At 46.7% G+C, this 25,993-nt stretch overlaps 1 protein-coding gene across 1 annotated transcript in view; it reads right to left on the bottom strand.

The window, feature by feature from the left end:
- TRPC7 (transient receptor potential cation channel subfamily C member 7) overlaps window positions 1-25,993 on the bottom strand; it is a 150,849-nt gene that overhangs the window by 22,359 nt on the left and 102,497 nt on the right. Inside the window, exons 5-7 of the mRNA XM_034655736.1 lie at window positions 22,207-22,423; window positions 12,294-12,527; window positions 7,817-8,081 (exon numbers count right to left, since the gene is read on the bottom strand). Coding sequence (XP_034511627.1) covers window positions 7,817-8,081; window positions 12,294-12,527; window positions 22,207-22,423 — 716 coding nt within the window. The remainder of the gene's footprint in view (window positions 1-7,816; window positions 8,082-12,293; window positions 12,528-22,206; window positions 22,424-25,993) is intronic.

Raw genomic sequence — 25,993 nt, forward strand, 5'->3', positions numbered from 1 at the left:
ATAATCATTCTTCTGAGGTAGTCCAGGAAAAGATCTATATTTTTGTCACTTCCTGGAGAATTATGCAAAGATGAGAACTTTATATTAGACTCAAACTGCTTTTTTGACACATACTGGTCATTTCCAGATGCCTGGCCTCTCTGAGCCTTCAGTGACCACGGCTGCCTGCTCCGCCATGTCTGAGGACCTTCTTACGACTGTCTTCATGTGACAGTGGCCATAATAAGCTCCCCCAATCCTTATACCTAGCTTGCAGTTAAAAGATAAAAGGCGAGATTATAACTTTGAAAATACGATAAAGCATGACGTAACACTTCTGTGTCACAGATGCCCAGATTTCAACACTGACCCAGAATCTTGGGAGAATCTGTCCCCTCTGAAGCCCAGTAGGTCAGTTCCATCCCCGGTTCCCACGGACAGACACATTGAGCATGCTCTGGCTGAAGAACACAGCAGTCAGCCGCGGTCCTGCAATGTCACACTGTGCCCTTTCCTTGATTTGTCTTCCCTAGGCCTTGGTTATAGTGAGTTTTACCAGGGCAGGCAAGAGGATCCAGTCCCTGCTGCCCCAGCAGGACCTCCTCTGCAGCCAGAGCCTTCTTGGCGGTATGGCCCTTGGCTGTCGGGAGGCCCCGCTGGCTCGTCACTCCCTTAGAGATATCTTGGGGCTTCTGCGGGTCTTCTGTCTCCCTTTTATTCTCTTCCACGGGCCAGGGACATTTCCGAATCCTTTGTTTGCAAAGCACAACATGGCATTTTTAGCTGAAGAGCCTATGTTCCTCCTTTAGCAAGTGTCTGCTTGGCCCCTGGTGCTGGGCATGGGGCCTTCCTTCTCAAGGCCTTCTGGTTCCTCTATCCCTTAGGATGCGACTTCACCCACGACACTGAGTATGCACCTGGAGCTGAGTGTTTGCCTTCAGCTCTGCTGTGTATGGGTCCTGCAGAAGGTTAAAGCCACCATCTCTCCCCAAAATCACCAGGGACCTTGCCTTTCTTCCCATCATATGCTCCTCCAGGTTGTCTCCCCCAGATCCTTCTGGGGCCTTCCAGTGTCAAAAGCCCCAAAACATCCTCCTTCCCTCTCAACCCCCACATTCAGTCAGACACCACATCTCCACTCCAGCCTCCCCAGCGTCCCCTCTCCATTGCCCTGCCACTCCTCAGCTCAGGGTCCTGTCCTCCCTCACGTGGCTCCCTGTCCCAGCCACCCGACAGACGGCGTTCAGCTGTCTTGGGAGCTGCCTTTCTCTCAAGCTCCCTTCTTTCATAACATCTCAATTTATAAACATGCCTTCATTCCTGTGATTTTTTTTGATTAACGTCTGTCTTCCCAACCAGTCTGCAAGTTCCATGAGGGGAGGGGCTGTGACTGTTTTTACTCATGGTGAAGTCCCGAGCTTGGGCTTCCCCTCCCACCCCTTCCAACCCATCCTTTACACAGTTGCCCCAGCACACTCCCCAAAGGCAGTTTTTCTTTCTTTAAAAAGGTCTTAGCGGAGACTCTAACACCCTGTCAGGACCCTAACACCCTTCAGAATCTGGATCCTCCTGGATTATGTTATGTAATATTCTCTCGTTTCCCCAAACTCTTGCTTACTGGCAGTTCTTCAAAAATCCTCTGCTCCTTTACACCTTGCACAGGCTAGAATACCCTCCCAGTCATCCTCCAAGACCCTCTTTGGCCACCTCCTCCATGAAGCCTTCCCTGACTCTGCCAGGGAGAGTTCAGTGCTTCTTCCTCCCTGTGCTGCCCAAGTGCCCTTTGGTGATGACCATGTGGTGTGACAACTGAAGCTATTTTTTTTCTGAGCCCCCCACTTGTCTGTGAGTTCCTCAGGGAGAAGAGGATTGTTTTATTAATCTCTGTGACCCCAGGGCAAACACAGAACTCGGCTTGTTGTAGCTGCTCCCTAATGGTTGTGAAACAAATTTTGTTTGGAATAGAAACCACCTTTACCCAGGGGGCAAGCACAGGCTGCGTATTTAGAGATGACGAACGTACAGCAGTCAGGTTCTCAGTGATAACCGCATCTGAATTCACGATGCTCTGCTTTTGAATTTAGTGCCACAGGAAAGTGACCCAACTTTTTAAGAGACTCCCCCTCCACTTTAGAGCAGAGGCTCTGCTGGGGGAGTGGGGACCCCACTCTTGGGAATTGTAGGTCAAAAATCTGGGTTCAAATCCCCTCCTTGGCTCTGGGATTTGGGCAAGTCTAGCGTCTCTCTGAGCCTTAGTTTTCTGGTAGTAGGTGTTTATCATGCCACAGTTTGGAGGATTCAGTGAGAGATCAGATCAGGTGTTCGTTCACCGAGGTGTTCAACAACAGGGTGATGCCGTGTGGCTGGGGCGGTGTCGGCCATGTGTGGGCAGGGCCTTCGGGAGCTTCTCCCCCAGCCCCAGTGCCCCTCCAGGTTCACGGAAGGAAGAGCTGGCTTTTCTGTGGCCCTGCGATGCTGGGTGAGCTGAATCAGCACCTCCTGCCCCTGGTGGCCGAATGAGTCTCTCTCCCTTTATAGACTGCGCAAATTTTCCATAACTGTCATGGAAAACAGAAGCTTCTAATTTTGCTTGGCCCTGCTGAAGCTCCTTCCATTAAAATGATTCCTGGGGAGACAGAATGACCTTAGGAGAGGTATTATTTTTGATTAGAAAAGCCTCAGCCCAGCTGTGCTATGAAACGGACTCTACAGCAGCCCGGCGGAACAGATGGGCTGGCTCGGTTGTCGGGAGGCAGGCCCCATGTTTAATGTCCAGTCAGAATGAAGTAGGGAGGCCAAGTTCACCCAAAGGGGAGACCAGGAGCCCATCGTGAGTCGTGAGCGATGTCAGAGAGTCCTTCACCTCCCTGCTCTGGGTCACCTCCTTCCCCCCCGAGTCCCTCCCGTTCTTCTCTGTGGACCTGTCCTGCCATAGTCACAAGCAGAGTATAGGGAAGGCTACCCCTTTTCGTGTGCATTCTTGACTAGCTGTAGTTCATCCATGAGCCAAGGATTTTTTTGTCTCTCTCTCTCTCTCTTTTTTTTTTTAAAGTAGGCTCCATGCCCAGCATGGAGCCCATCAGGGGGCCTGAACATACTACTCTGAGATCAAGACTTCAGCTGAGATCAAGAGAAGGACGCCCAGCTGACGGAGCCACCCAGGCTCCCTGTCTCTCTTTTTCTAACACTGTAACCAGAGTGCTGGGACCCCACGGTTTTCGTAGAGTTTCTAGGCTGAAAATCTCAAAACAACCCCCTCCAAAGGCAAATCCTCTTTGTCTGCGGACTTCCATGATCAAGTCAAAGATACGTTCCTAATAAGAACAGAATCAAAAACTTTTCTTAAAGACTTTCTTCAAGACACAGCAGTCTCTGGTGGCTTGTTCAGCTTTCTCTCTGCTTCCTGACCCCTGCCGTGGGATACTTTGATTTTGTACCCTGACAGCATAACCTTGTCTGAGCTCCCTCTCTTCCTCCCCTTTGGACCTTCGCAGTGTCTCATAGAAGCAACTTGGAGATAATGAGCTGCCAGCAGGTGCACGTCTGTCATGCCCAGACAGGCCCAGCTCACCAGCCAATGACCCAGCCACTCATGTCCCTGCCCCCCTTCAGCCAGCCCCCGACACAGTAGCAACTAAGAAAAATAACCCACATCTTTGAGAGCACGCTTGGTTCTGAAGTGAATGGAGGCTAACAAGTCGGGAACTGTTCACAGAATCTGACTGTCCAGAGCTGGCCCCTTGCTGGATCTGGTTACCTGTCCTGACTTGAACTACTGAAAACTAATCCCACCTGCAGGGCCAGAGAGTCTACCACTAAGACACTCACTTAGGTTAACAAGCCCTTTGTTTCTGAAATGCGCATGGCTGAGAGTGGCCTCTTTCTCTCAGTGTGAGTAAGGATGAGGTTGGAGAGCATCAGCATATGTCACCATGGAGCCCTAGGACCACCTTCACAGAGCCCCCCAGTGGCTCCTTAGTCCAGACTTGCGGGCCCGACCCTAATTATTGCAGTTAGACTCTCTAGGGGGTGAGGCCTGGAAAGTCCCCAGTTTAGCCATTTCCCCAGGTAAGTTGGTATGGTTTGAGAACCACTGACGTCAGTTAAGACTGTTCATACTTTATTTTTACTTGGGCAGAATTAGTTCAGTCTGTCTATTTTCTTCTAACCCTCACTGAGGTCTGCTGGATGGAGGGAATGGGAATTTGGGGTGGGAAGAACTGGAACATGTGGGGGGTTAGAGCAGGGCTTGGCTAAGGGCTGAGGGTCTATAGCTGGTAGAGAGACTTTTCCTGTTTTTCCTTTGGTACCAGAATGTCCCCACCCCTCTCAGTTGCGACAGTGCTGTAACCTGGTGGGATTCAGGTGGGACTGGCTTTTGCCATCTGAACGGGGACTGCACTCCTAGGGTGAGCAGGGCTCTTATGGGGCAGCATTCTCTTAGTTCCTAACAGCTGACTCTCAAAAGGGCCTCCTGAACAGCCTTTAGGAACCCCAGCTGTCCTTGAACAAGGCAGGCGTGGGGCTGGGGGGAGGACACCTGCAGTGTGCTCCAGCCCCAATTTCTCTTCTACAGGATTGAGTCTTTGGACTCTGTAGAAACAGATAGGGGACCCATCTCACCCTACAGGCTCAAAATTCCACAGGAGAGAAGACCTGTGGGAAGGCCAGAGGGAAGATCCCCAGGTCAGCAGGGCGGCCTGGGGTGGGTGGCTCTGAAGCAAGCACTCAGCTGAGGGGGGTCATTCGACTACCACCAGCGTAGCTGGCACGCAGAATAGATCTGAGTCCCCCACAGCACACATCTCATTTATTCTATCATGGCTTTTTGCTGATCAAGGATCTCTTAGAGGGACATGCTCCAGGGAGCAGTCAGAAGGAAAAATGACATTTACAAAAATCCATTCTCTCCTCTGCACTTCACCGCCCTATTGACTGTTCCCTGTTCAATCACACCGTCTTGCAGCTGCATGTCCCATTTTAGAATCTGCTAAGCTAGGCCATAAATATCCCGTCCTTTCTCTACTGTGCTCGCCACCGCTGCACCTTTTCTTCCCTTCCCCATCCTGGGGGGCCTGGGTCCTCTTTGGTTGGGTCCCTCATGTCTAGAAGGTCTCCATTTGGTTCCCAGGACTTGGGACAAGCCCACCGTATTGCCGCTTCCTTCTGCTTTCATCTTTTCCCATGGTTTTCCTGAACCTGAAGATTCCCCGTATAGTTCAGCAGCATCCAGCTGAGAATTATGGCCAGGTCAGCCCTGCCCTCAAGCCATGATCTTTTTCATTTTCTCCTGTGTCCTGGCACTAACCTTCTGAGCCGCTACATGCCGACAGCACAGGCTCCCTTCAAAGAGCAAGAGGAGGGATTGCACAGAACACCCAGGCCAGGAGAAAGGCAACCCAAGTTCACGGGGTCAGATTCCCAGTCCCATGTTTACCCTACCGCCTTGAACCTGGCTTTGTGTCTCCTGTTCCTTCTATCATTCAGGTTCGTGGAGAATTTCGTGAGTCCTACAGTGTGCGCAAGGCATTGTGCTAGACTGGAAACACAGGAGGGACATCGAGGCCTTGGTTTGTTGACTGACAGCTTGCCTGTCCTTCTGTCACAATGCCTCCCATGCTGAGTGGATACATCTAACTGATCTAGAGCAAATTTGCTTTTGGGCGATTCCAACTTATCTCATTCCTGCCACAGCTAATCACTGAGTATGGGAGTCATACGAAGTAGTCCAGCTTATTTGGTGATATAGTTGGCCTGATCTGGACCACAGTTTGTAAGCGAGGCCACTGCTCAGGAAGGGTCCAGTAGAGCCAAATCAGTACCCAGGTGTGTGTGCGTGCCGCTTCTCCTCCCGCCCCTGCTCCTTATTCATCATTTCCGTGATCGTCATTGCCATTCATGGGAGCCTCATTGTATGCCAGGCAGGGTATTTAATACTGTGTCTTCTTATGGGGTCCTTACAACAATCCCGTGAAGCTGGCCATCTTACTATTCTTACTTCAGAGCTGCGGGGGACATTGAGGCCCAGGGGATTTATGCACTGGGCCAAGGCCACACAGCCAGTGAGAGGAGAGCTCACACTCACACCGACTCTGTCTGAGCCATGGGCTGCTGTGGGCAGAGGGCGGAGCCAGGCACTTCTCATCTGCATCTCTCTGCTCTGGGCCAGGCACCTGCTCTTGTAAATACACACTACTTCTCTGCCCCATGGAGTAACGGCTTCCGTGGTTCGGCAGCACCAGGGTCCCATCCTTCTAGGTGGTTCCTGTGGGCAGGGCAGCGCAGTCCAGGATTCTGAGCTGAGGGGGACAGCGCTCAGTGTACAGGGTTTGGGTTCTCAGAGGTAAACGTCTTCCCCTGATGGGCAATTTCTCCAAAAGAAGGGGAAGGTGAGGCCGTGCTGCAAGCTGGGAATTGCTCAGGAAACCTGTGGCTGGGCTCAGTCACTTTCACTGGCTGGGAAACAAATCCCAGGCCCCTCAGGGTTCCTGGGGCCCCATGTCAACAGTGTGAGCCCTGCAGGTCCCAGCTGCCATGCTTCTGCCTGGAGATGTGACTGTCCTTCCCTCAAGAATCTGGGTGGGAGCTTGAAGAAGGCAGGGAGGAGTTCTGAGCCTGGGTGGGCCGGGGGAAGAACCTAGACTGGAAAGACTTGTGTGCTGCAGACCCTTTACATGACCCCCTCATTTATTCCTAAGGCTATTTATGAACAAGGCAGAGAGTCATTTCCATTTTACAGGTGAGGACAGAGAGGCACGGATAAATCAAGTGACTTGGCGTAAGGTCATCAGCCAGTAAACAACCGTATCAGGATGGAAACTCGGGTCTGCCTGACTCTTCTAGACCGCTGCTCCCTCTGGGCTACCGATGGCCCTCCAGGACACCGCCTGGCATCCCCCTCAGCAAGGAGGAGCCCTGGGTCTGCATGGACACAGGCTTGGCGAGCTCCAACACCACGTCCTTGTGGGAGGCTGTGGCTCTGTCTCACTCTGCGCACAGCAGCTACTTCTGGACCGTGATGTCAGTTGGCTCGACAGTGCATTGTTTCAGGCTGGTGCACATGCCTCTTGCCTCCCTGCCTGGGCCTTCCCGGCTGCTGCTGAGGCACGTGATGCTGCCAGGCTTGCCCAGTGTCCACACCTAGAGCCGGCTGGCCTAGCCAGGCATACAGAGCTGTTGACCTGCACGCACTCGCACACCTACCTCTCATGCTATGTGGCCCTGGCTTCCCCAGGGCTGTCCTGGAAGGGTAGGGGAGTTCATGTCCTCTGGAGCGAGTTTGATTAATGGAAGACACCAGATGCAAAGGCTCTGGCTGATAGATTTTGTATTTCTCATTCTGATGGGATATTCGGAGATGTGGTGTTTCTACATGATCTCCCCAGAGAGTGTGTCATGACCAAGTTGCACGTTCTGATAGATGGTGGCCAGGTCAGCACCCTGTGTCTGCTCTCCCTCCTCCCCTGCTTCACTTTCCTTTTTCCTAAAGTCTTATTGCTTTCCGATTGCAACTGCCTTTCTCCGATAACGTGTTGGCATGCTAGATTCGCCCAGGGCTCTGTTTTCAAGGTAGCACAGGTGGATGCATGGATAATAGTAACCCTAATTCCTTTCATGTGTTGAGAGTATACCATGTGGCTGCTGTGTCATCCCCCTGAATCTTCATACCATCCCCATTAAGCAGCTATTATTTTTATCCTCATTTTAAAGGTAAGGAAACAAAAGCTCAGAGAAGTTAAGGAACATGCTTATGGCTGCACAGCATATAAGTGGCAAAAAAAGATTTAATACAGCTTAAAAAATTGAGACCCTCCGAGGAGAGCGCTGGGGTACTCACGTTGTAAATGCGGGGTTGTACTTCGCACCTCGGTAGTAGGAATAGAGATTGAACATCCCAATCATGAAGGCCACAAATACCATGATGAAAATGACCATGAACTTGAAGATATCCTTCACGGTTCTCCCCAGTGAGATCTGCAGGGGCCCAAAACTTTCGTTGGCTGGCAGGATGTACGCGATTCGAGAGAAGCTCAGCACGACAGCGATCGCGTACAGCCCTTCGGATATGATCTGAGGGTCTGAAGGCCACCACTTGTCCCTGGCTGAAAGAAAACAATCTGGGTTACTCACCAGGTCACCAGGGCCTTGGGGGGTGAGGGTGGGGGGGGAGGGGGAGGGAGACAGGATCTGCTGTGCTGACCTGTGTCTGGCCGAGACACCAGTTAGGCATCTTTCGAGGTGTCTGACCTCATCATTGCCATTCCTGCCCGTGTCTCGAAGTTGATCCCAATACACTGAAGGTGCCACCCTCCCTCTGGGAATGTGCTGGCCCCTCTGCCGGGAACACCCTGACCTCACTTGGAGGCCGATTCATTTCCACTCATCTGTTAGGTGTCAGCTCTCTCAGGAAGCCTTCTGTGACTCCCACACCTGGGCCAGGCTCCCCATTCCTGTCTTTGCTCCTGCCGTATCCTGTGCGCCCTCTGTCACAGACCTTTTGTGCTGCTCACTATTCTGTCCTCCTCGTCCACGTTTGAGCTCCACGAGCAGAGCCTGGCCCATTCACTGGGGAAGCATCACAGGGAAGTGGTGGGGAGAAGCATGGGCTCAGAGTCAGACAGACCCGAGGTTGACAGTGGCCTTTCTACTCAGGGGCTGTATGACTGCGAGCAAGTCAATTAACCTTTAGGAACCTGGTTTTCTCCATTTGTAAATTGGGGATAATATCAACCTCACAGAGCTATAGTGAGGATGAAATGCAACCCTATGCATAAAGTGCTTAGCATAGCATGTGGCACATGGCACGTGTTGCTAAATGTTTGTTAGATGACTGACTGAAATACCACACGTTTGGACTGGCCACAGATCAGAACACACGAGCCCACACGAGGGCTGGGAATCTGAAGGATCTTGCCTGAGAAAATGCTCTTGGGTTTTGTTTCTCAGGCAGTGCACATCTGAAAGAGTTGCTCTGGGTTTGAGCTGAGGTCTCCAATATGGCGACCGCTTATCCAGGTTTGCCATGCCAGCCCTGTTCAGGTGGCAAGAGTCCTGGGACCTGTGCTGGGCTGTAGAGTTTCTGCTTGTGGCCTCTGGTGAGGGTCTGAGTTGTCCAGAGTGTATTCCGGCAGCAGAGCAAGGCTGTGAAGTGTTCCTATGGCGCAAGGAGCGGCATCCATCACTGATAAGGCTCCCTGCTACGTGTGGGGACACGCAGTGGTTCTCTGGAGGGCAGCATCTTCATCCTTGGGAACTGTATGTGTGTGTCTGCGGTTGTCACAATGCCGGGGCAGGAATATTACTGAGATGCCAATACCCTGCAATGCTCCAGACAGACCCGTACCATGAAAATTGCTCTGCTGAAAAAGACAAGAGTCTCCCTGTTGAGAAATGCTAAGTGAGACTTAAATTGAGAAACACTGAGAAACTGAAATTAGCCCTTACACGTACATTAGCTGTAATTTTAGTGACAGCCCTGTAGAGTAGGTATTATTATTGCCGTTTTCAAGATTGGATTAGGGGTATGGGGTCCTTTTCATAGCCAGGTAAGTGCAGATAGCAAGGAGATTACATAGCAATTCTTGGAACCCCAAGGGAAATGCAGGAGGAATTTTATCCTTTATTTTCAGGGCTAGACTGTGTTAAACAATTATAATAATAAAGAGCAGCAAGAAACCTTTAGTAAGGGAAGCCAGGCTTCTATTTGCCACCAAGTTTCATGTAGTGTATTCTTTTTTTTTTTTAAAGATTTTATTTATTTATTCGACAGAGATAGAGACAGCCAGCAAGAGAGGGAACACGCAGGGGGAGTGGGAGAGGAAGAAGCAGGCTCACAGCAGAGGAGCCTGAATGTGGGGCTCGATCCCACAACGCCGGGATCACACCCTGAGCCGAAGGCAGACGCTTAACCGCTGTGCCACCCAGGCACCCCTCATGTAGTATATTCTAAATTACATTTGGAAATACAATAAAATTAGAGACTCTATGTTCTCATCAAGGTCATAACTCAGAAGTCCAGGAAAGACAAGTAAGGAGAACAAATTATGTTTTTCCAATATATCTGTCACCCTCCAAGGATAAATAACACATTTGGGTAACATGAAATAAGACTTGGTTTCTACAAAGGGACACCAAAAAGGAATTTCTCTTTTTTCCTCCTCCTATAATTTATCATATTAAACCTCAGTTGTAATAATAAAAGCCACTTCTATTATCTAGTAAGATAGATTTAGCTGTCCTTGGACCCTGGTGTCCAGGTCAGGACTTCCAGTGAAAAAGTATTCTACTTGGACTGGCTTGTAAGAGTTATGATGGGTGTAAAAGCAAAGAGCGGTGTGATGATTCAGACAAAGGGATTTTCTTCTTTTTTGGAGCTCTTTCCATGAGAAAAATTGCCCTATCACAACCTGGAAAACTGGCATTGGCCTATTTGGAGCTGTAGAGGTTGGAAGGCACCACCACCTGGCTGGCCACCAGGGGGCTCTCTTGCCCCGCAACTGGAGCACAAGTGAACACTATGAGCCAGATGTCCAAGGGCAAGGGCAACCTTGGCAGTACTTTGCAGTTGGGTGAGATCTTAACACAATCCTTAACAGGAACAGAAGTCACAAGCGGACAATACTTCAGCCTGAATCAGGGCATTAAGAAAAGTATCCAATTTAGTATCAAGTTTCTCTCATCTTTCACTGACGAACACTGAACGGCACAGAAGAGAAAATATGCAAGTCCATTTGGCCTTTAACAAATCTGAATTTGCTAAACCATTCAACAAAGAGTGAATGGTTTGTAAACTAGGAGATTCCCCGTTTCTCAGGAGGTGTGTCCTTACCACATTTACGTGTGACATAATCTACAACACGATCTATATAGAATATGGGTAACAACTCAACTTCTGTGTTAAATGGCCAGCCCTCTGCACTCACTGCTTTACCTGACCACGGACATTCTGAGGTCACAGGAGCCATGTGACTTCATCTAACAGGGACTTTTGACACTCAAACCCTTCATGATGTAGCAGCTGCCATTAATGAATGTCTATTAAGTGTCCAGCTAGTTTATTGGGAACAATAAAAAAGATCTTCCCCCTACTTCTCTTTCTCTTTTAGAACAGACAGTATAGTGTTAGAGCAGGAAAATGAACCAATAGGCGGTATTGATAATAAGTGTTACCATTTAGTGAACATTTAGTATTTTCAGAGCACAGTGCAAAATTCTTCATATCCACTCTCTTATTTAATCCATAAAACAAACTTCCTGACATGGGTATTATCCTGGTTTTATGTATGAGAAAATAAAGGCTCTAAAGAGTTATGTAAACAAAATCTCAGAGTAAGCTATAGAAGTAGGGTTTGAATCCGGGTGTAACTCCAAAGCTAGGGACATAAGCATTGTGCCATTCTGCGTGGTTTTCACCTCATGTTGGGCCAGGATCCCTTGCTATCCAAGGCAGTCCTGTATTTCTGAGAACACTGTGAGCCCTGCCATGGAAACCCATTTCATCATCTGTAAAATAGGGACAGAAAAGTCTCTTTTTGTGTGTGTGTGTGGGCCTTTTGCAAGGATTGGAGTTTATGGTGTAGTATGTCTATACAGTTCCTGGCATCTACTAAGTCCTCAATAAATGTATGCTACAACTCTTACTACTCCTAAAATTTCAACCTACTACCTCACACCGTATGGCCTTGTGGTTTGAAAGAATTAAGGCATCTGCAAAAAACTACTTTGGCCATGAGAAAAGAACTTTTGAATTGGGGAATCAAGGACCTATCTTTGCACAAAACACAGGGATCCAATATAGAAGGACATTTCTTCCATCTCTGTATTTCCCCTTAGTGCTCCTGGATCCACATGAGAAATGAGATCTTTGGGGACACGTGGGTGGCTCAGTCGGTTAAGCATCTGCTTTTAGCTCAGGTCATGATCCCAGGGTCCCAGGATTGAGCCCTGCATTGGGCTTCCCGCTCAGCAGGGAGCCTGCTTCTCCCTCTGCCTGCCGCCCCCCCCCATACTCTCTCTTACAAATAAATAAACAAAATCTTTTTAAAAAAGAGGTCTTTGTTATAAAAAAAGAAAAAAAAAACTCCCAGAAACGTTCTAATAGCCTTTGAAACCAAAACAAATCCATCCTTCTTAACACATAAAAAAAATTCATTTCTTATAGTCACTAATTCCGCGTTCTATTCAGCTGGCTGTGGGGCAAGGAGCAGCAGGGCTGCTTTAGAGGGGGATCTGCAGGGGGAGAGGCGTGAAGGGCCCGTGGCCACGCCCCAGGAGCGTGGGGCTTGTTGCGGGCGGAGCACCGCCCTCCGGCTCACCGTAGGTGAAGTAAGCCACTTCCGGTGGAAGTGAGACGTTGTGAAGCGAGTCGTCCTGCACGTGCTGGTCCACATACACCTGGGCCTCGCTGGCTTTCAGGAAGGCCATGAACCTGGCGGTGAAGGAGGCCACGAAGATGGACAGCATCCCGAAGTCCAGCAGGTTCCACAGGTGCAGCACGTACTCCCGCGGCCCCTCCTCCCAGATTTCCTTGCATTCGGACCAAATCATTCCTGCAGGAGAGTGAGAAGGTTAGGCTCGTTTTTCAGTTCCGTTGGCATTTGTCCACAGCGGGGCACGGAGGGAACCAGGGTACGAATGTAAATGTGAGCTCTTGAGAGCTGAGAACGTTCGTAGCCAGTAGCAAATGGAAACGTGTCTTCTTTAAAAGCAGATTTAGAAACAGGAAATTCTCAGACCGCCTGAAGACCCGTCACCTGCCCCTGTGCTTACAGATAAACCATCTCCAGAAGTGAGGAGAGAGTTCTCATCCTCTCATAGATTCTTGGAGGTAATATAGGAGAAATAGAATGTCCAACGTTTGTGCGTTTTAAGAACTGAGAGGTCTTAAGGAATCGTCCAGTTCTAAATGAAATGTAAGGAAATTGAGGTCTGGGAATGGAAAGGGCTTTCTGAGGGTCCCACATAAGGCCCAAAACCCTGTTCTTCTAACTCCCACATTGGAACGCTTTCTGTATTTCTGTGATTGCTTCAGTGAGCATTAATTTTGGGTTGTTATTTATTTCTTAATTTTTAAAAATAACTTGTTGGATTTTAAAAACTTATGTCTTAATTGTTACATATTAAATAATGTAGAGGTATGTAAACAAAATGTTGCTAGTTCCACCCCTTGCCTCAGGTACAGGTTGGGTCATGGTCACTTCCTCCTGCACTGTACTCCTCGACCCTAAGATAGAGTCCAGACTGCAGAGCTGGGCTGTTGGAGCTTCCTGAAATCTGTCTGTGTCCATACGTCCTGGATTTCAGCAAAGCAGGTCTCCCCAGCTGTCCCCCAACACTTCCAGCCCAGCCATTTGCTGGTGTTCCCTTTTCTGTCTCCTCCAGACCTCAAACCCAAGCACACTGTCAGATGACCGCATTATAGTACAGTGGCCTTTGAGGACTTAGCTGTCTACAAAGCCTGGAGTCAAGGATGATGCTAGGCGCAAATGGTCATGGGCACGGAGCATGGCTGACTTGTCACAGGCCCGTGTCTGGCCACACTGGATCATCTCTCCTCTTCCCAGGGGCAATTTTAATCAGAGTTTTCCCTTTTCTGGTGAAAGTGGTCCATTATATAGGAGGAATTGAAACAAAATGTTTCTCTAAGGAGAAAAGTAATTTGAGAGCGTCTGTTTAGAGGAGTCGGCTTTGTTTGATGAAATAGATTCTAGGATCTGCATGTCTGTGTCACATCTGAGGCTGCACAATAGAAAATATACCAAAACATTGCAGGTCTGTTTACAAGACACCCCCACTCCCCACCTTGCTTTTTTTTTTTCTTTGCAAGCCACCCTTCTCAAGCTTACCCTTTCAAAATTTGTATAGTAATTTAGCGAAGTAATAATTTTCTTAACACTGAAATTACTTTCAATTGTGCCAGTTTGAATGGATATTTTAGGAATGTTTTTAGAGAAACCATTACAGGCTGGAAGAAGTAATGTTTATTGCTCTTGGCTACCGTCAAATTAAAATTCCTGCTCTCTTAGTGGAAGCGCTTTTAGCTGGGCGCCAGGACAGTTGCAGGCTATTACTTAGGGCTGTCACTGGCCTTAATTCCGGAAGCCCTGGGTTCAGGGTCTAGCTTTGGCTACTTACTGGGTATGTGACCTTAGAAAAGTCCCTTGATATTCTTGGAATTTGGGGGTAATTTCAAGCATCAAAAGCTCTATGAATCTGAAATGCAAATTGTTTATAGAAAACTGACTTTTTTGACCAATATAGTAGCTCCTCATTGGGCATTGCGAATCATTTCCTCCATAGTCAGATGCCCTTGTCAGTTTTACTAGATTTAAATATTAACTCACCCAGGCTAATTTAAATTATTCCAATGCCATGAGTAAAAGTAGCATGGGCCCAAGGGTTTGAGCAGCAGGACTGCTTAATGAAAAAGAAACATGGGAAATTAAGTACTTAAGTGAGTGAAGTTAGGCCCCTTGCTTCCAAGGTTCGGAGGGTAGTTCAGCATTTTCTATCCAAGCTGAGTGTGACGGTCTCTTGCCTCCAGCTTGTCAATCAGAGGAGTGTTTAGAGCCCAGGGGCTCAGAAGTAAGGATGCTGGGCACTGGAGCCTCCTTCTTGCAAAATCCCCTTCCCTCAGGGATGCCACTGGAGCCCAGAGAGCAAGGTCACTGATAATTCATGAGGGTGGCTGACAGTGGAACGGGCTGGGAAGCCTGAGGGGAAAGGGGTAGCTTCTTTTGGGCACGTCCTGAATAACGGCCTGCAGGCTGCCGACATGGAGCTTGTCAGTTCAGAAGGTGCTTCACTCCCATCCCTCCTGCAGATGAAGCCTGTGAGACTTAAATACACACATTCTTAAGGGGTCTTGACCCCAGGGTGTCCTCTCCTGTGTCCCAGGGTCCTCCGCAGAGCGGACTTCGGAGACCACTTCCTTGGAGGCCTCTTGGTTCTTTCAGGTCAGCTTCTCATTATTGGGCGGAAATGTAGGTGTTCTGTGAACTCACAGGAGGGAGAATATGCCCTCAAGCTGTGACAGCCGAATACTTTCTCAGTGGCAGGTCTTTGCAACAAATCTGGGCCTCATACGTATTTGGGATTCAGTTGTTTTCCAGGCAGGAAGATGATATTAAGAGATTTAAAAATTTCTTAACAAAGCTCTTCCTCTTTCTCTAATTTTAATAGCTCACAAATGCTGTGCACCTGGTAGGTGCCAGGTCCCGTGCTACACACTTGAGCAACAGTGAGCCTTCCTAGTAGCCTGATAGCTGGTTAAACTGTAAATATCTTCCCCTTACAGATGAGAAAACGTGTACGTAGTTGGCACACAGGCACTGCAGGACCTTGCTCTCCACAGGGATGTCACCTGCCATGCCCTCTGCTAGGCACTAGCTTACTCTTATTGGTTGGGAACTTATGCACCCACTTAACAGACATTGTTGAGTGCTGACTCAGTGTCAGCCACCGTTCTGGGGACACCACAACCAAGATGAAAGCCCTTCCCTAGCAAGCTCCGTCTAGTGCTGGAGACAGATGTATCACAAGCAATAATGAATGCTCCAGGGTGACAGATACTGTAATGAACATGTCCAGGGATTGTTTGTGGAGACATAGGGATAAGAGCAGTCAGTGCTGGGGCGCCTGGGTGGCACAGCGGTTAAGCGTCTGCCTTCAGCTCAGGGCGTGATCCCGGCGTTATGGGATCGGGCCCCATATCAGGCTCCTCCGCTATGAGCCTGCTTCTTCCTCTCCCACTCCCCCTGCTTGTGTTCCCTCTCTCGCTGGCTGTCTCTATCTCTGTCAAATAAATAAAATCTTTAAAAAAAAAAAAGCAGTCAGTGCTATAATTACAAGACCCAGCAGAGTTCCTGGAACAACTTGTATTTGTTCACCGATGGAGTGAATTCGTGGAGGGGATGACACTTGGTGTGAGGAACCAGGTATTAGCCAGGTGAGGGAAGAGGGGCTGGCAAAGTGTTCCAGATAGTGGCCGTGGAAGTGTGGGAGGATGGGCTCCTCCAGGGTACTTGAAGAGGCTGAGTATGGCTCGAGAGTCACAACTTGGGGCTGGAGACTGGTAGCAGGGAAGGTTAGTGAAGGCCCAGTAGACCATCCGTAGCCTTCCTTCAGGCCATGAGGGGGAGACTGGTCTTTTCCCTGAGCGGCTAGATAATCCCTAAAGGTGATAAGCAGAGCAGATACCTGGTCTCACTTGTTGGGGGAAACTTTGAAAAGTTGGCTGGAGCAGTCTGCTTGGAAATTGATCTCAATAAATGAGGAAACCATCAAAAGAATGAATTAGGTGAGGAACCCAGCCATAGAATTTTATAAGTTCATTCTTGGCCAAACCTCACGTATGATCCTGGAGCTAAGACTTAGCACTGCCCTTGGAGAGTTTGTAACCCTAGGTGGGTGGGGGAGGGAGAGCTTGATCCTCACATTTTACGCACGTGAAAACTGAAATTCAGACAGGCAGGGCCATGAAGGGGAAAGAGACACAGGACTGGGTTTCCTGACACCCAGTCCCAAGCTCTTTCCTGCAGCTGTTTAAGTGTATTTTTCTACTACGTTGGGCATTTACGTCTGCCACCACTTGCAATGCTGGGACGGCTGTTGAAGAAAACACTGCCAAGATCTAAGAGTGGTGCAGAATGCGTCTTCGGACATGAGTCTTTTCCTGGGTGGAGAAATGACATGCATTGTGGAGAGACTTCCTGCCCTCCAAGCCTGGTGGCTTTCTGGGAACAACTCATGTTGTTACACAGTCCTCTGATGAGTGTCTCTGGGGCCACAATCTTCCATTTTGAAAAGCCTTATTATAAGCTCTTACAACTACCCCAAAGTTCCTGCTGAAACAGGCAAGAAGGAGGTTCCTTTGGTATGAACTGATCCTGGAGGTTCTCCAGGCTGGACGGAGTGATGGTCCCTGGATGGCCGAGTCCTCCCGAAAGCAGCTCATTTGACAGTGCTGCAGAACACACATGTCTACTATTTCTAAATTGAGCTCGCCTTCCTCTCGTACTCTTCTCTTGCTTTCCTTACTACTGTGTCCTGGCTTTTCTTCCATCTCTGGGTATGTCTTAGCCTCCTTGTGCCTTTCAACCCCCATGTCTTAAATCTCTTGGATTGACAATCTAGGATTTTCCCCCAAATCCCATTGGTAATCAACTAAAGCATCTGGAGTGAAAGAAGAATGCATTTCTAATTGGGTTTGACTTTTCCACAGAACTGGACAGCATAAGGGGAACAACCTACATGCCTGTTAGGAGGAGAGGCTTGGGGAAGTAAGTCAGACTATTGTTACACGATGTGGCATTGAAAGTGGTCATTGGGAAAACCACATGGCCAGATGGAGAGAGGGCTAATGAAAGATGAAAAGAGTCAACTGCAAATTTATATGATTACAGAAATGTTAATATTAATGGAGACAGGAGGAAACAGAGGAAAGCACGTAGTTTGGTCAGAGATGTTAACTGTTAGGAAGAAAAGGAGCATGGGGAATAAGGCAGTCAGGGTGGAGGAACTTGCGGCTTTGAATTGGTTGGTTTATAAAGGCCTCACTTTGAGGAAGATCTTTGAGCAGAGACCTGAGGAGGTGAGGGAGTGAGCCATGCACTGTCTGTGGAAAGAGCTCTTGGGCGGAGGGGACAGCCCCAGCAAAGGTTCCGAGGTAGAAACAGTGTGCAGCAAGGAAGCCAGTGAGTCTGAAACAGAGTGAGTGAGGTGGGAAGTGGTGGGAGACGAAGTCACAGAGATGCTCCTTGACATTTCTGCTTGGATGTCTAATAGGTATCAAACCGAACTCTCGATTTCCTTCTCTCCTTCCTCTCCAAACTGCTCTTCCCCTGGTCTTTCCTGTTGCAGTGAATGATTCTCTAGTATACCATTACTTCAGCTAAAGCACATGGAATTTTCCTTGACTGCTCTCTTTCTCTCACACCCCACACAAAGTCGAATAGTAAATATTATTGATTTTACAGAATGTAAATCACCATCTACCACCTACTCAAAACAAACCATTTCTTGTCTGCGTTACTGTGGTGGCTCCTGACTGGTCTCCTTGCTTCTGTTCTTGTTCCAGAATTCTCTGTCCTGTACATAGCAGCCAGCAAATCATTAAAAACTTCAGTCATATGTTGCTTCTGTGCTCAGAACTTTTCCAGGGGTTTCTTGTCACAGTCAGAATAAAATCAAAACTGTGTACCATGGCCTGCAAGGCCTTGCATGATCCAACTCTGCCTGTTCCTCTGAGTTCTCTCCTCGTTCTGTTCTCTCCTCGTTCACTACACTTCAGCCACACCGGTTTCCCTGAATCCAAGCCTTTAACACACAGCGATCCTGCTGTCTGGAATGCTTTCCACCCAGATGTCTACAAAGCTTACTTCCTCTCTTCCTTCAGGTCTCTGTTCAGATTTCACCTGTCAGTAGGGAGATGGGAGTGCATGTTCCTCCTGCTCAACTCCTCTGAGAAGGTAAACTTTGAAGAGACCTGAGGGAAGAGCAAAACCAAGCCACGCAGGTCATTGTCCAACTAGTCTCCTCAATCAGAGAAATTCGAGTACTGACTAGAAATTGGAAGGTACGAAAAAATTATAAATTTTCTTTTATGCTTGTGGTTCTGTTTTAGGAAAGGAGTTCCGGTTTCTGTTACCAGCCATGATGGATAAGAAACCAAGAAAGAGAAAAAGAAAAAAAAAAGAAACTGTCCTCAGACATTGAGAAGAGATATTCCTTCAGTAAAGGGACACCAGCACGATAAGCCATTTGAACACCATGTCTTCCTTTATGGAGGCACACTCCACTGTGCAGTGCATGGAGAGGAATCCCAGAGGCATGAAAGGCAGTCCCACAGAGTTGAAGAGACAGAGAGTTCAGGAAGGCAGAGATGATTAGAGGTTGTATGGCAGAGTTTCAGAGAGAAGGGTACTATGCATACCAAAAAAACAAAACCACAGATGAAGTCCAGAAAATTACGTAGGGGTCCTTTTGAACATTTCTAAATTAGAGGTGCCCATAGTAAAACTGCGCAGACAGCAGCCAAAGAGCTGTAAGCTGAAGAGCTTCCAGAGCTCACCCCCAGTGGAGAGACGTTTGAGCTTACAGCATACACAGTTGAAGTTCTTTGCTGATTATCCAGGGCATTTAGTAGAGACCGCAGATGGGTGTCTCTGTAGTACAAGGATAAACAATCCTTATGGTTAAATTTCTCCAGATACACTCTAAGGAAGCTTGAAAAGCCCTGAACTCATCTGCAGGTAATTTAACAGCTTGTCAGAATAAAGCCAAATACTCTTTCAAGGAAGACAACAAAATCTGGATGCTCAGCAGCATAACATATGAAGTGCCCATTGTTCAATCAGAAATTGCTAACAAACCAAGATGCAGGAAAATGTGATCCATGTCAGGAGAAAGATTAGGTAGAAGGAAGTAACCCAGAAATGACAGAGATGATGGAATTAGGAGTTAAGGATTTTATAACAGTTACTTTAAGCATGCACAGTCTGTTCAAGGATTTAAAGGAAAATGCAAGCATCATGAAAAAGGAAATGAAAGATAAAAAGAGAGCCAAATGGAATTTCAAGCATTGAAAAATAAAATATCTGAAAGGAAAAATTCACTGGTTGGGGATTAAAATCATAGACAGTGCAGAAAAATTATCTGTGAAGTTAAAGCACAGAGAGAAAAAAGATTGAAAAAAAGAAAAATAACTTATCTTTTAGTAGACACACATAAAAATGCTTATGGATGAAATGTGATATCTGAGATTTACTTCAGAATCCTACAGCATTGGGGAAAGGGAACTAGGGAAGGCATAGAAGAAACAAAGATTAGCCATGACTTGCTAATTGTTGGACATGAGAGATTGGTCCATGGGGTTTACTATACTCTTATCTTGATTTTTGCATATTCTCGAAATTATTCATAATAAAAAGTTGGAAAAAGTTATCTAAATAAGAAAAATTAATTAGAATCTTTCTTCCACCCGACATATAATAGGAAACAGGTCAATGAGAAATAAGTCCTCCCTTCCCCAGTACTTTTCAGGTGACAGTCTTAAAAACTCAGCTCTGCTTTGCTGGGCAGGCCCTGGGACCAGGCTCTAAAAGTTCGGTCCCCCGTAGCTGGAGAGAAGTGCCTCCTCCTGGGACAGTGCTGTGACATCCAGGAAGAGAAATACGGGTCAGTAGGAAGTCCTGCTTCAGTAGGAGCCAGGAACCTATTTTCGCTCTACCACTGAAGGACAGGTGTGGGTGCACTCACCACAGCCTTCTCCGTGGGGGCCGGGTCCCCACGTGGGTGAGTGATTGGGGCCATAAATACTCTTTGACCTTTTACCCATAAACCCAACATGTGAGTTATGGGTTTCTGTTTTTTGTTTTTTATTTTTTCATCTGTGTCTTAGTTTGGGCTGCTATAACAAAATACCACAGGCCGAGTGGCTTGTAAACAAGAGAAATTTCTTTCTCACAGTTCTTGCTGGTTGGAAGTCTGATATCAGGATGCCATTATATTTGGACTCTGGTGAGAGCCCTCTTCCGGGTTACAGACTGCTTGTTGTACCCTCACATGGCAGCGAGAGAGTGAGAGAGCCCCGAGGCTCTTTTATAAGGGCACGAATTCCATCCATGAGCATTCTGTCCTCATGACCTCATCCCTTCCCAGACGCCCCACCTCCTAACACTGTCACATCGGGGTTAGCGTTTTCTCAGATGGATTTGGGGCTGTAAAACGTTCCATCCCTTGCAGTGTTAGAGTGTTTAGTTTATCTATGACGGTGGAAGGGCGCACTAGGGAGGATTAGGGTAGACCCTGAACTGTGGAAGTTAGGCCACAGAACTCACTCTGCCACCGGCTTTAATGTCTCTTTACAACTTTAGTGCCAGGGACTCTACAAGTGAGCCTCTGGTTAGAGGCTGGCTGGTTGATGAAAAGCCTGTGGGAAGCATGGTGTGCTCTCCTGCTTCTTTCCTTTGGATCAAACCATTCTTCTCATCTCCCTCTTCCTATTTAGAGACCTGGCTCAGAGACCATAGCTTGGGCATTGTAGGATGTTCTCATGTGGTTCAGCTGCTGTGGCTCTCTTAGGCTCTCTCGTTTAACTACAGCAGGCCCTGTGTTGGGCTGTTTTCAAGTACTTGTTCTTTTGTGATTTTGTTGATTAATGGCACAGATCCTTTGACCCTGTGTACATTTTCACTCAATGTTTGTTAACATGAATACAGTGAAAATGATACCATTATTGGATGTTTGTGAAGAAAGCAAATTCTGGGGTGTATACCGTTAGGGTGGTTTAATTAATGGGGTACGTCTTGATAGTCCAGAGTTGAAAATTTTCAGTTCTCTTTTCAGTTTTGTTTAAAACATTCTCAACAAATTCATATATTTTAGCTGTAAATATTATAATCTATTGATCGGGTTTTAGTAATGTGCAGTGTCACCTATGATAAATTTTACAGTTTTTCATTTTTTCCCACCAAATCTGATTTTTTTTTTCTATGAAGTGGTTTTTCAGCTTTTAGTATTAGAAAAACCTATCCCGTTTTGCCTATACAGTTTTAGCTTTTATCATTTTGGTTTAGCTTGTTTGTTCCTCTTAATAATAGTTCTTACAAAGTGGGTAAAAGAGAGATGGTCTTTCTTAGCTAGTCATTGGGGAAATTGGGAAAATTTCCTTGGCACTTCTAGTGGCAGACCTTGGCAGCACAAAGCATCTCCTCAAAGAGCAATGTCACAGCTTCACGATGTTCATTAATGCAAATAATGAGAAAGTGTAACTCCCCTAACTTTTTAGACTTACATTTATCATCTGCATTCTATTGTACATTAGTATTCAGTGATAAAAATTATCATTTAAACTATGCAATTTTATACTCTTTTCTGGAATCAGACCTTGATATCCTAAGGCTTCTGGTAGACTGTAGTTAAATGATCAAAATACGTTTTCTCATGCAAGGCTACTTTACGAGCGTTTTCAATACATGTGTAATGAAAAGCATGTAGCAAATTTCCTCCAAACGTCTCCTTCCAAAATTGGGATTCCTATTCCAGGCCTGTGCATCTGATACACCAGCATGTATAGCCGTTGACTCTGGCTTCTTTGTTGGTCATCTGCTCACAATTTTGACTGCCAGAGTGCGCTCAAGAGGAAAGGAAGAGGTTCAGAAGTCGGAGTTTAATAATGTCCTATTATTAGTAGGGGAGGAGAGAATAAATGACAGAGTGACTGCTTACCTAAGACCCACTTCATGATGAGCATTTCTGTCCAGGAGAATTGTGTGGTTTTCACTCTGAAGATCTGTTTCGGGTAGTCTGTGAAGGTTTCGTTGGGCAGGTTTTTAACGCCTTCAAAGCGGTCTGATGCATTCACAACTAATAATCCCAAAAAGATTGTAAAAGAAACTGCATGGGCTACAAATTTCATGAAGGGACTCCTCAGAGTTCTTCCTAGCTGGAAACAAAATATGTACAAGACATATTAAACTGGCATCTGTAGGTGGCTGCAGGTCTCTCTTTAAAATGCTTTTGCCAAACTATAACCAGAGAATCCTCCATCATGACAGAAGCTGCTAACTGAACCCAGACAGCCTTTTCTCTTGCACTTTTATGTGAGATGCTGCCTAACCAAATATATTTTCTATTGAATTCAGTTTTTTCCTATTTAGGAGATTTAGTGGGAGTGGTTTAAATAGGCGTAGAACACACAGATGTATCATCGTGTCGTAATCTGGCCGGCTTCTCCCAACCACGTAGATATGTGTCTTACGCCGTTCATATCTGGAAAAAAAATAAGCTATCTCAGTAGCGTTAGAATTTAAAGAAACACATGTTGGATATGCTCTGTTGCTCATTGGTCCATTTTCCTGAGTTTTGTTTTTTTATGATTTGTTTTCAATATTTCTTATATGTTGGTAATTTACTTAAAGCTCTATACTTCTCACTGCTTTAGCCATATTCCAAGAAATTTTGACAACTAGTATGTTCATTGATATTCAGGTATCCATATTTTACAATTTCCCTTTGGATTTCATTTTTAAATCACAGGTTAATTTCCAGACGTAGAGGACTTTTTCCTCATACTTTAAAAAATTCTCTTTTTATTGCCATGCGTGTGGAGATCATAGAGTCTGATACTACTCTGAACTCCCTGAGGTTTCACTTGTGACTCTAGTGCACAATTGAGTTGTGCGGTTGTTTCATGTGAGCCTGAAATGATCCAGAAGATGTCCCTTTAGGGAGCAAGTATTGGCCACATCTTCTCTGGCCCTGGTGTGCCACCCAAGGGCTACTTTGGTCTTTGAGGACTGAACTGTGGGCCACCGGGTGAGTCTGCCGACCCCTGTTAATGAACTCATGTGGGTCCCTTCTAGGTCACTGCTATCACTTGCACCTAAGCACCAAATCTTACCCCTCACCCTGGTACACTAATCAGACGAGAGCAAAGAGGGAAACTTTTTCTGAAGCCCAGTTCCTTCTCTAGAGCAGATGTTCACCTGTAGCCGCTGTCTGGTTAATTGATGTTCACATTCAGCCCCGTTCAGGAGTCCTAGAGTGAGATGTCACCCGGGAGATAGAGTATTGGTTCAGCAGATGATCAATTACAGGGGTTTTTGCAGGTAAAATTTCCCCAATTGTGACTATGTTCAACATAACATTTATAAGTCAGATGGCTTGATAATGTTCTTTTGATATGCTTCAGCATGGTAATCATCTACTTTAATTGTTCTGGTTATTAGTGTAACATAATTTATTATGATTCGAATGCCATAGAACCTATCTATTGAAATAAAAAAAATGATAGTTGTAATTTTTTAAAAAAACCCAGCGTCTCAGGTTCAGACATTGGGAATCTCTACTATGCTGGAAAAAACTTTTTTTCAGTTCATTTGCATTGTCAGATGTTATATGGCACTAAATCTAGTGCCTGAAAACCTGAAAATCTAATTACCTGGAAACCATAAAACTTATAGACATTTTATAAATGGCCCTTCTTTGTAATGTTTAGCTTCATTATTTACAACATTGGACTGGAGATTAGTTTTGGCCGTAGGTAGCTACTTTAAATTCAGAATGCACAGGTTAAATGTAGGGACAAATAAAACATCTCACATAAATTCAGTAAGAAAAGTGAATTCAACCATGTCTCATTTTGATTTATATATCAAATAGCTAGTTTGAATTTTTCAGCATTTTAGTTGACTCTGTTCGAATCTTGAAGCCCTAGTTCCCAACCAGGATGCTGGTGTACCCAGGAGACATCCTTAAGTAGTCCCTGCTTCCTTTCTCGTCACCATGTCCTAGTTGGGGAGTAGTGAGAGGCAATGGGAGATGGAACCTGACCATGGGGTGGGGAGATCAGATCTTGTGTGTCCCAGCAGGGTCCCAGAAGTGTCAGAAAAAGCTGGGGACCATGGAGATAGACCTACATCTTAAGGGACTGATGGTCAGGTTTCCCATCCTTTTTCAGTGGGCTCTACGTAGCATCTTCCAGTGACGACCTGGATGAGGATACAGCGACACTGCTCCTTCTTCTCACCCATGGGAGGCAGCTGATGTGGGAAGCTGCACACAGCTGAACCTGAGCTGGCCTTGGGATTCCCCAGAAGATGTGGTTTGAGGCATTTAATGCTCTTTGTTACCTCCTTCAGGTTGTTATTGTCTGGCAGAAGACGAGTCTGTAAAAATTACTGTATCTACTGCAAAACATAAGGCAAAACCCTGATAAGGCCTGTCGTCCCATGGAAGGTGACCCTGGGTTCAGTTCCCACTTGAGTTGGGCCATAGGGAGGAAAGCGAGGTTAGGTATTAGTGTGCCTTTCCTCATTTTCTCCTGGGCTTGAAGACTTCTTTTTAATTGGTCAAACTTTGATAAAGGTCATTTGAGATCAAATCATTTCAATGGCTTTCTTTTTCTTTTTTTTGTGACTTTTCCTTTTTGTCTCAAAAATAATTTTTGAAACAAATTACGCCTGGGGAAAGCTTCCTCCTTTTACAAGGCCACCAGGTGAGGTAAAAGAAAGGAGAAAAGTCAGCCAATATATGCCAGCAGCTCTTAGCTAGGGAATCATTAAAGCTGGGTCAAGGAAGAGCGTTCGGTGTAAAAAAAGACAGAGCTTTGGGAGATGTAGACCTTGGCCTGCTCTGCCGTTTGCTCAGCGGCGCACAGCTGGTGAGTCTGAATAATGGGCTAAAGCACTTGTGTCATTACTTGGACCTTGTGAGCAGAGAACTGATATCAGGAAATGCAGGCTTGTAGTGGCTCACCCCAGACCTCCTGGGTACCATTCTTCATCTCTGGGAAATATATGAAATATATGAGAGCGACTTGAGTAGTGCTCTTGAATTAACAGCAAACAAACGGCATTCATGAGCAATCAGAGGTGGACTTTTACTGGTTAGCACACCTCTGCGTTCCATGCCGCTGGGCTCATAGCCCTGACCACAAGTGTAAGCATCTAAATGGGGACCCGGTGGCCACATGCCTGTGAGGTAGGTCATATCTGCAGGAGAGCACCCAGAGAACGTTTCCACCATCTCCCTACAGTCTCGTGTCACCAAATGCCACCCTCACTCACCACCAGGTGCCAGTGGCCTTGAGGAAGGGCTTAGTGTAAAAGTTGGAAAATGGAATGGAGGCAAACTTTGGATCAAGTGCTCCAGAAAGAAACACGCACATCCTCAAGGTCAGAGTGATTCTTGGATGTTAGAGATCCTGGTTAAATTCGGGGCAGGTTTCTCCGTATGCTGCCTGTAGAATTCTCATTCAAAATGTCTAACTCAGGGCTCAGGAGTCTTCCTTTTTTGGGTGGGGTGGGAGGATATTCACTGGGTGCCTCTAACCTGGGTGTTCTCACATGGCCATGTGAACCCACCCTTTGTGGGCTGAAGAGGTGCTGAGTGATAGGTAGGCTTGAAGGTAGGCTTTCTCAGGAAAGAAGAGGAAAGAATATGGTTTGTCAATTGTGGTTTTGACTCCTCCCTTCTAGAAAAGTCCTGCCACCTCTACCTTTCTGAACCAAGT

This window comes from Ailuropoda melanoleuca, chromosome 3 (genome assembly GCF_002007445.2).
Source record: "Ailuropoda melanoleuca isolate Jingjing chromosome 3, ASM200744v2, whole genome shotgun sequence".
In the NCBI taxonomy this organism is placed as follows: domain Eukaryota; kingdom Metazoa; phylum Chordata; class Mammalia; order Carnivora; family Ursidae; genus Ailuropoda; species Ailuropoda melanoleuca.